We start from the raw sequence: 9,653 nt of genomic DNA, 5'->3' as shown, positions 1-9,653 counted from the left end.
TATTATTAAACTTAATTTAAATTATAATAAAAAAATAAATTAAAGAAATTACATAAAAAATGAAAACTTTTAAATAGTTGATTTGATATTAACATTAATATATTTTTCTTCAAATTTTTATGATATCTTCAAATTTAGATTTTATTTAAAAATAAAATCATTAATGTTTTCTTAGAAACACATAAAATCTTATTATAACATCGACAAAGACAAATAATAAAATAGAAAATTAAAATCAAGATGTGTTTTTCTACATTGTGCGAATACTCTTCTAGTTATTATAAGAAAGATTACTTTTGTTAATTTATTATAAATAGATTGTAATTTTTTATAACATGTATTTTTAGGACAATGAGTTTAAAAAATTATAGTACCAAACAAATTATATAAATATGACAAATTATATTCCAAATTATAAATTCATCGAAGATATGTTATCATATTATATCATATCTTATGACGTTCTAAATTATAAGAGAAAAAAAAAAAGAATTTGATTAGATTATTATGACTCTAAGTTGTTTATTAATTATTTTTTTCTTCAAATTGCTTCTTTTAGGAATAAAATAATCTATGAACCAAGTTGATTATAAAAAATGTTATTAAAAATAAGAGTAAGGTGGCGTTTGTTTTTTTAAAAGGTGCTGAAGTCTGAAGTCTGAATTCACTTCTGAATTTTAAGAGGTGGTGCTGAAGTCTGAAATCTGAATCAGTCAGACTGTTTGTTTTTACGTCTGAAATCTGAAATCTGAAACCAAAGAGAAATCGAGAAGATTACCAGAACACCAGCTTGAATCTGCGATGTATGAAGAACACCAGCTCCAATCGATGAATGGGACGAGAGTGGATGAGAGCGACGTAAAGGAGGCGGATGAGAGCAACGTAAGGAGGCGGATAAACAAATCAGAGGTATTAAGAGCTAGGGTTACCACTTAAAAATTCAGAGGAAACCTTATGAATTCAGCTCTTAATTTGGGGAAAAAAACAAACGATCTGAAAGTCTATATGTCTGACCGATTCAGACATAAGAAGAAATTAAGAGGCAAATTTTAAAAAACAAACAGGCCCTAAATTGCAATTTTGATTTCTATGGTTTCTTTTTTTTTTGGATTGGGTCCCTATAATTTTTTTTTTGCAAGAAAACCTTTATGGCATGTAATAAAGTTTGATTTTTTAACGGTTGTTAAAAAATCATGTTAAATTAGGGTTATTGTGGTCATTATACTCTTTTTTTTAATTATCTATTTAAAATTAACAAATAATGAAATATATTACATATATTATAACGTTATATATATTTTACATACATACACTCTACGGGCTTTCATTATCTCCATCAACCCCAACAAATCCTCTTCATTCCAACCATGAAATGTCGTCATGTTTTGTGAATTTGTAACACCAAAAACCTCAAATCTTTTGAGGCCAAAAGTTGAACTTTTCAATCCCCACAAAATTATATTGCTTTGATTATCAGGTTATGAAAAAACAAGCAAGATTTAAAGGTTTGGGGTTTAGATTTAAGGGTTTAGGGTTGGGTCCCATGAAGAGAAGGTATATCGTCTATGGTTTGTCTCTGTATATATAATTATTATATAATAAATATTAAATATATTATATTAATTAATTTCATTTTCTAAAAGAAAAACAAGAAAAAGATTACAATACCCTTGTCTGAACGGTTTATTTTAACCGTTAGTGGGAGAGGAGACAAAAATCAAGCATTTTTGTATACCACGAGAGTTTTCTTACAATAGAGGTTTTGTAGGAATCCAATCCAAAAAAAATAACAAACCATAGGGACTACAATTGCAATTTACACTAAAAATAATAATAATAATAATTATTATTACAACTTTAAATAAATGTTTCACGTCCGAAAGCTCCATTAAAGATGCCAAGTCAAGCAAAGCGTATGAATGAACATACACCTTTTCCAGCCTGCCATGTATATAAAAATTTAAAAAATTGCTAGTAGCCTAACATAACAACAAGAAGGATGCCACCTTCTCAAAGAAAGCAGACACATTAAACAACAATTTTTGCAGTAAAAAAGGAGACATACAAAATATATAGTTGTGTAAGAATCATTTACAGTTAGCTCACCTCATTTTGTAACCAATTGCACAAACCTATGAACGATTGAGTGATTGCACGAAGCCACAAACACAATTGAACAACCTGTCAGGCATGAACCTTTGGTTCGGGTTTCTTTGGCTTGGTGCAACTTCAAGTCTTCAACCCGTTTGTACTTTTTCTTAAGCAAATTAGCATTTTCGTCACTATGGTTTATTAATAATTTTGATTTTCATCCTTGTTGTTTATAATTTGCAATTTATTGTTATTTCCATCCATGAACTAACTCCTACTTTTAAGTATAAGAGACCGGAGGACGGAGGGGTCTGCGAGATATAGCGGCTAGAAGGAGAAAATCCTTTGTGGGTCTAACTTGATTAAATTAGACGAATATGATTATTGATAGTTTTCTAAAATGACGTCCCAGTTGTTTAGTGTTGGCATTACAAACTAAGTCATGAAACATATCTGAGTAAATGATGATTTTCTATAAACATATTTGATTTTAATATATAATAAATAATGACAACGTCTTGATAGAAAATACAATGACTTTGATAGAAAATACAGTGACCTAATACAAAATAGCTTGAGGTATAATAAAAAGAAATGAAATAGCAATGTATTATAGTAGAAAAATGTATTATTTCTTACCTGTAACATTACTATAGAATATTAATGGTTTATAATATATCAAAATAAGATCTGTGGCATGTAATTCAGTTGACAAAGAGATGAGATGACTTATCTAAATATACTACATGTCATGGGTTAGATCCTTGACCCCCATTAGCCTCAGTCGTTGAACGAGATAAAAAATACCCCCCACATCAGTGTCCTTCATATTCTATAAGAGACCGATTGAAGTTACTATAATCAACTTTTGGTTCAAATATATCAAAATAACACATCATAGTTTGATAATATATAAAAATAAGACTTTGGGTCAATAAAGATGCAATGAGGTTTGACTTGGTCAAAGTCATTCAACAAATATAATTAATTAGAGTAAACTATGTTTTTATTCTTATTGAAAATTGCTATTTTTTATGTTTTTTTAAATTGTGGTTTTTATTCTTGTGATGTATAAATTATTGTTGTTTTTGTTTATAGTTTACAACTGATTGTTGTTTTCGTTACTCATACTTATCGATAATAAACCACTGACGAAGTTAGTATGATGACGACAACAAGTATGAATTGCAAATTATAGGAACAAAAACAAAAACAAATTACAAATCATAGGGATGAAAACAACAACTTCGAAAGCATCAAACGGAATTCGCAATTCTTAACAAACGAAAGAGACTAATTAAAAACACACTTTAAGACCAAAACAAAAGGTTAAAGCTTAAAAAAAATCAAGCAAATTGATTGTTTTTTATATTATAAAGCAATTTGAGGAAATGGTGTGTGTGTATGTATATATATATATATATATATATAAACACAGGTATGGAGGTATCACAACCAACACTTTGATTGATGGATGTCAAAAGTCAGCTAGTTGATAGATCAGAGCTTAAGTTAGGAGACCATCTATATGTTTGTCCGGATATGCAAACAATGGGTGACGCTGGTTAGTTCTTCGATCAACTACTATACTCAAGTTTCGCTCTCTCTCTCTCTATATATAGTAATTACTAAATATTCATTTGTGAATATATTTATATGCAGGTATCTTCATCGGGGAAGACAAAATCATTCATTATGTGAACCCAATTAAGACGGGTGGTTGGGGTTGTCTTGGTCACTGGTGCACACCTTTTATGAGCTCAACTAGCGGCGGCAACAGTGGTGGTGGTGGCGATGGCCATGGAAAGGAGCGAAAGAAACGTTGCTCGATATCTTATTGTGGACAGGAGAAAGTAGCCGGAAGTAGAGTGAGGTTGTCTTGCGTAGATTGCTATATCAATGAACAAAGCTTTCTATATCAATTCACATATGAATCTGATCCCCCAGAAGAAGTGATAAATAGAGCTACTTATCTATATGAAAATTGGCGTTCCAAGTATAAACGGAAGGGAATTAATAACAATAAAGATTTTGCAATTTATTGCAAGACCGCTCCAATTGATGTTCTAGGTCTGCCCAACTTTCGAAGTATAAACAGCCGGGGTTCCAATAACAATCTGCGAAGCTTTGCACCAGCTAATGTTCCACAATTCGTATTAAACAGAAGGAAGAAGAGATCCTGATGTCGTAAAGTAAGGACAAGAGTCGTTTGTATTCACAATGAATAAAAACCCATCTCGGAAATATTCAACCATTTGTGAGGTCGGGATGCATGTATTCATGAAATCAATCAAGCTCCATCAATCAAGCAAACTTTCATATTTTTAATGTATTATTGTTATTATGTGTGTAGTTAGTTCATGAACTTAATATGATTCCAATGTCAAAAACTTTATATAATTCATTGAACTACAAAACAAAGATGCTTCCTTGACCAAAAAAGCAATCAGAAAAAAACCATCTCCGACGGCAGATCTCATCGCCGGAGAAAGTGCAGCCGGTGATTTTGATTATAGGCGGATTACCGTCGGTGATAGTCAATTCACTGGTGATCCTCCACAAATCTGTCGATATTACCGACGAAAAAATCGGTCAATGAAACCTATTTATTTTGTAGCAACAACATTAATTAATCAAGAAAACTAAATAATTGAAAGGTCTTTAATTCTCCTATTTCATCTTTTTATTTACTGATTGATCAATTATTTATTTACTTTGATCAGTCAGTTTTTTAAGTTTCAATAACACTATGATAAATTGGCGTTAAAAGACACCAAAGATGTTTAAGCATTATAATAAAATATTTTATAAAACTTAGTTTATAGGAACAAACTATAAAGTATCATATATATAAAGTGTTACAATAGGTTTATAGAACGTTTTAAAAATAAAGTCTCATATTAGCTATTCTATATGATACGTTTGATAAATGTCATATAAACCCATCTTTTTATAGGATATTTGTGTTGATAGAACATTTTTTTCAAATAGTGTTGTATAAAATAGTAATACGACACTTTATTTTTAAAGCATGTTAAAAAACGCTTAAAATCGTCATGCAAACCTATTTTAAATCATTTACATACGACGTTTTTTATTTTGTTCCTATAAACTTAAGTCCTATAAGACATTTTATTAAAACACTTAAAAAATTTTAAGTGTCCTATAAAACCATTTTTTAGTGTAATATTAACTTTTAATGAAATTTCAATAATATTTATCAACTTTTTGTATTGAAATTTATGTTACAAATATAATTTATTAAAATTGTGATACAAAATGAGTTCAAACTTATAAGTCTGAGGAATGGAAATCCAGAATTTTGCTTATTTAAGTATTTGAAAAGAAATCCCTTTTCATACGGAAATCAGTTATGTTTACAGAGACAAATATCAATTAAATAGGCTCATTTGAACCAGTAATGTAAGTTGTGTCTACATACATGTTCAGCGTTCAGACTTCTAAGTCTGGGAAAGAAGCCTCCAGATTTAGAAACTATAGAAAACATATCAAAAATTTCTAATTAGTCTGAGAAATCAGTTAAACCATGAAAACAGGAAAATAAACGTGCAGAGGAACAAATGTCACTTAAATAGACCTATTTGAACCGTAAGTGAAAATTGTGTCTAGATACATATTTAGGCGGGAAAAGTTAATAACCGTCGCACAAAAACATGACACGTGTCCTCAAAGTTACTTATTTATTAGGCATATATATATATATATAGAGAGAGAGAGAGAGAGAGAGAGGTGGGTTATTATACAACCTCTTACATTTGTACAACCAATACAACTCAATCTCAACCGTCCATTTAATTTGATGAATATGTAATTTATAGAAGTTTTGATTATTTTCATGATATAAAGTATTAATCATAATTAATAAACCGTATTCATATTCCATAAATATTTAAATCATAATAAATGAACTCTTATCATTTTCATAAATATTTCAATTTATTAGATTGCATTAATTATACAAATGCGATAAATTGTATTTGAAACAAACTCTCTTTCTCTATATAATATCTAGGGAGGAAGAAGAATGAAAGTGGGTTTGACACTTGGTGTATAAAACTATGACCTTAGCTGACTCAAATTTGTATTACAAGTTGACTTGGGTCTTATTTTAATATATTTTGTAACAATAACGTGTTTTAATTAAAATACTAGATACAACAAATATTACTTTTGTTTATTATAATATTGTAATTTTTTATGATATTATTTTACTTTTAAGTTATTTTTTGGGATTTAGAATTTAAAAAAAATACCTATTATTATAATCAAAGAAGTTTGAGTTACAAATCATATGAATGTTACGGATCATATGAACATAACTCCAAAAACAATTAAATGAAATGAACTACTCTAAATACATCAAGATTCGTTATGACGTCATATCCTATGACGTTCACATCCTATGACGTTCACGTTCACGTTCTTGATTGTAACGAAAAAAAGAAAATCTTCAGGGACAGGGGTTGGAAGCGGATTTAAAAAGGATATTTGATTAGATTATTTATGACTCTAAGTCGTTCATTAATTAGTTTTTTTCTTCTAGATAACACTGTTTTGTTTAGGAATCAAATAATCTATAAAACAAGTTGATTATAAAAAAATATTATCAAGAAATAACTATTACAACTTCAAATAATTAAATGCTTTTATCTGGCACCAATATTCGACTCAGTACGTCTGAAAGCTCGATCAAAGGTTCCAAGTCAAGCAAACCGTGCAAACCTACACTTTTTTCCAGCTGGACATGTAGATATATTAATAAATCATATAACTAAAACATAAAAATTAAAAAAATTTGCTACTAGCCTAGGATTTGAACTCGAGCTAGTAAACAAGTCAATCAATCTCAATTAGTGGCGGATCCATAAATTTTTGTAATGAGAGTCAAAATTTGTTACCAAAATTGCAAAAAAAAATGTAATTTATTGCAGTTTTAACGATATCATATTTTATGTATAAAGATACTGATGTAGTATTTCATCATATCAATGTGACGAATGATAATTTTGTATGTGAATGGCATCCTTGTCCCCTATTCCAATTTCTGTCATCGTCCTGTCGGAGAATATTGCTCACATCCCTATATTTGTCTCTAATAGGAATAACATATTTTTTTTTCTCATTTATGTGAGATATTTTAAATCAAATCCAAAATGGTCGACTTTTAAATCTTACATATTTCTAAATTTCTTTTTTTATGTTGTATCAAATAATCATATGCGAAGAAAATCACAACATCGAACGTAAACGTAACTGTTTGGTCAAACAGTTTCAGCTTTTCATGCTTTTTTATCTAAGAAGGTAACAGACAAGCCAAAGAAAATGTATATAAGAAGAAAAGTCAAAATACTCTTTGTAAATCCAAAAGATACTAAATCTAATTCTTTGTGAATACTATATCTAATATTTCCTCAATCCCAAAAAAATAAGTGTTTGTATTTCTATTTTATTTTGTTCCAAAACAATTGTTCACTTTAAAAAAAAATAAGTATACATTTTCCCATTCTACCCTTGATTATGTGATAGAGAAAATTTCTTTTTAGGGTGTGTTTGGTATGCAGACTACATGGGATGGAACGGAACAAAAATAATAGTCCATGTTTGGCATGCCATGGACAAAAAATACATAGGACAAAAGATGAGATTATTTTCAAATTTCATGGAATAAAAGTTGATATTTTTTGTTTCACCAAAAAAAGTGAAACTTCATAGGACTGAATATAAAATGACTATATTACTCTTTATTATTACAAACAACAAGGACAACAGTAATAAATATATTAAAAAAGAGAGTTGTTTGATCAATCGATAACACATACACCTCCACCCTGCAAATGAGTTTTTTAGTTATTTACCCATTTTCCTGGCAGCTTTTCGGTTCTTTTTTACGGTCGCACTATCCGAGCTGCATAACCAGTCTTGCAGTATTTTACGAAACCGTGATTGGTACCAACGATCGTTCCTTTATGCTCAGAACACCCATTTTCATACAGATACGTAGCTCTTTCTACCACTTGTGCTGCAGCATCCGATTTATATGTGAGTCGGTCTAGAAAGTCTTCTTCCTTGATAAAGCAATCTACGCAACACAACCTCACTCCACTTCTCGCCACTTTCTCCTCTCCACAATAAGATTTCGAGCAATGTGTCTTTTTCTTCTTTCCACTGTCGCCGCCACCACCACCACCACCACCACCGCTAGTTGAGCTCATAAAAGGTGCACACCAACGAGCACTAAAACACCCGCCACCCTTTTTTCGTTCCACAACATGAATAACTTTGTCTCCCCCGATGAAGATGCCTGCATATAAATATATATACATATATATATATATGTGTGTGTGTGTGTTTTAATAATTATATATACCAAATGAAAGAATATATATATATATATATATATATATGTGGAGAGAGAGAGAGAGAGAGAGAGTTGTGTGTAGTGTAGTATTAATCTGATAGAAGAACTGACCACTGTCACCCTTTGATGTCGAGCAACGAGCAACTAAATGGTCTCCTGCCCTCAGCTGGGATTTTGAGACCTTCTCATATTTCATTTTAATCAATTCAAGTGTTAGTTTTGATACCTACATACATGCATCTACCTACATATATATACATACATATATATATATATATATATGTGGACAAAGAAATGAAAGTGGGTTTGCCACTTGATCAAAATGGTGTATTAAACTATTAATTTGCTTTATTTTATTATTTGATCTGTTTACATTTTGATCATAAATTATGTTTGTTGTTGTGGTTTGTTAAAAATTGTTGATTTTATCTCTCAAGTTTTAAAATTACAATTTTTGTTATTATAGTTTGAAATTTATTTCTATTTTCATCTTTGAAATTAAACATTATTTTTAAATGTAAAAATAAAAATAGTAATGAATTATAAATCAATGCGGAAGAAAATCTTAATTTCAAAATGACAAGGACAAAAATTGTAGATTTCAACTAATTGTAGGGACTAAGAACGTAATTTATCTAAATAATATTTGTTCATTGACCCTGACCGACTTCAAACTTGTACTACATGTTGACCCAGAGTCTTATTTTGATATTTTCTTAAACAATGATTTTCTTACAAAATATTATTAAAAATAAGAGAAAATTGCAATTTGTTTCTATGGTTTATTGGTTTTTTGGATTGGGTCCTTATAAATTTTTTTTTTTGCAAGAAAACCTTGGTGGTATATAATAATGTTTGGTTTTGGTCCCTCTCGTTAACTGTTGTTAAAAAATTCTATTAAATTAGGGTTATTGTGGTCATTTTATTCTTTTCTTTAATTATCTATTTAAAAGTACGTTAACAAATGATCGAATATATATTATATATAATCTAACATTATCTATACTATATTATAAAGCATTTGGCTAAAACTCTTAAAAACTCTTAAACTCTTAAACTCTTAAAAACTCTTAAACTCGTTCATCTCTATCCGATTTCATCCCATATCTGAATTCGTGTAACTAACTGCAGATAAACACAATCAAATACAGGATAAACATCTTATTTTAAATATAAAAAATCT

The 9,653-nt window shown here is 29.5% G+C and overlaps 1 protein-coding gene and 1 long non-coding RNA gene across 3 annotated transcripts in view; one reads left to right on the top strand and one right to left on the bottom strand.

Annotated features, from left to right (window-relative positions):
* Positions 1–3,553: 3,553 nt before the first annotated feature.
* Positions 3,554–9,653, top strand: part of LOC112529489 — a 23,825-nt gene continuing 17,725 nt past the window's right edge. The window contains exons 1-2 of one of the 2 annotated variants that reach the window (XM_025140796.1): positions 3,554–3,655; positions 3,754–4,419. In XM_025140796.1, coding sequence (XP_024996564.1) covers positions 3,562–3,655; positions 3,754–4,274 — 615 coding nt within the window. In that variant the 5' untranslated portion in view covers positions 3,554–3,561 and the 3' untranslated portion in view covers positions 4,275–4,419. Of the gene's footprint in view, positions 3,656–3,753; positions 4,420–9,653 lie in introns of those variants that run through there. The other variant, XM_025140795.1, reaches the window with a different exon arrangement.
* Positions 7,829–8,653, bottom strand: LOC112529490. The gene is made up of 2 exons (XR_003070933.1): positions 8,582–8,653; positions 7,829–8,413 (listed from the first exon to the last, which is right to left on the bottom strand). It is a non-coding gene; the product is annotated as an uncharacterized LOC112529490 (long non-coding RNA).

This window comes from Cynara cardunculus, assembly GCF_001531365.2.
Source record: "Cynara cardunculus var. scolymus isolate 2C chromosome LG 16, CcrdV1, whole genome shotgun sequence".
NCBI classification, from domain to species: domain Eukaryota; kingdom Viridiplantae; phylum Streptophyta; class Magnoliopsida; order Asterales; family Asteraceae; genus Cynara; species Cynara cardunculus.
This window is presented reverse-complemented; position numbering and strand designations above follow the sequence as displayed.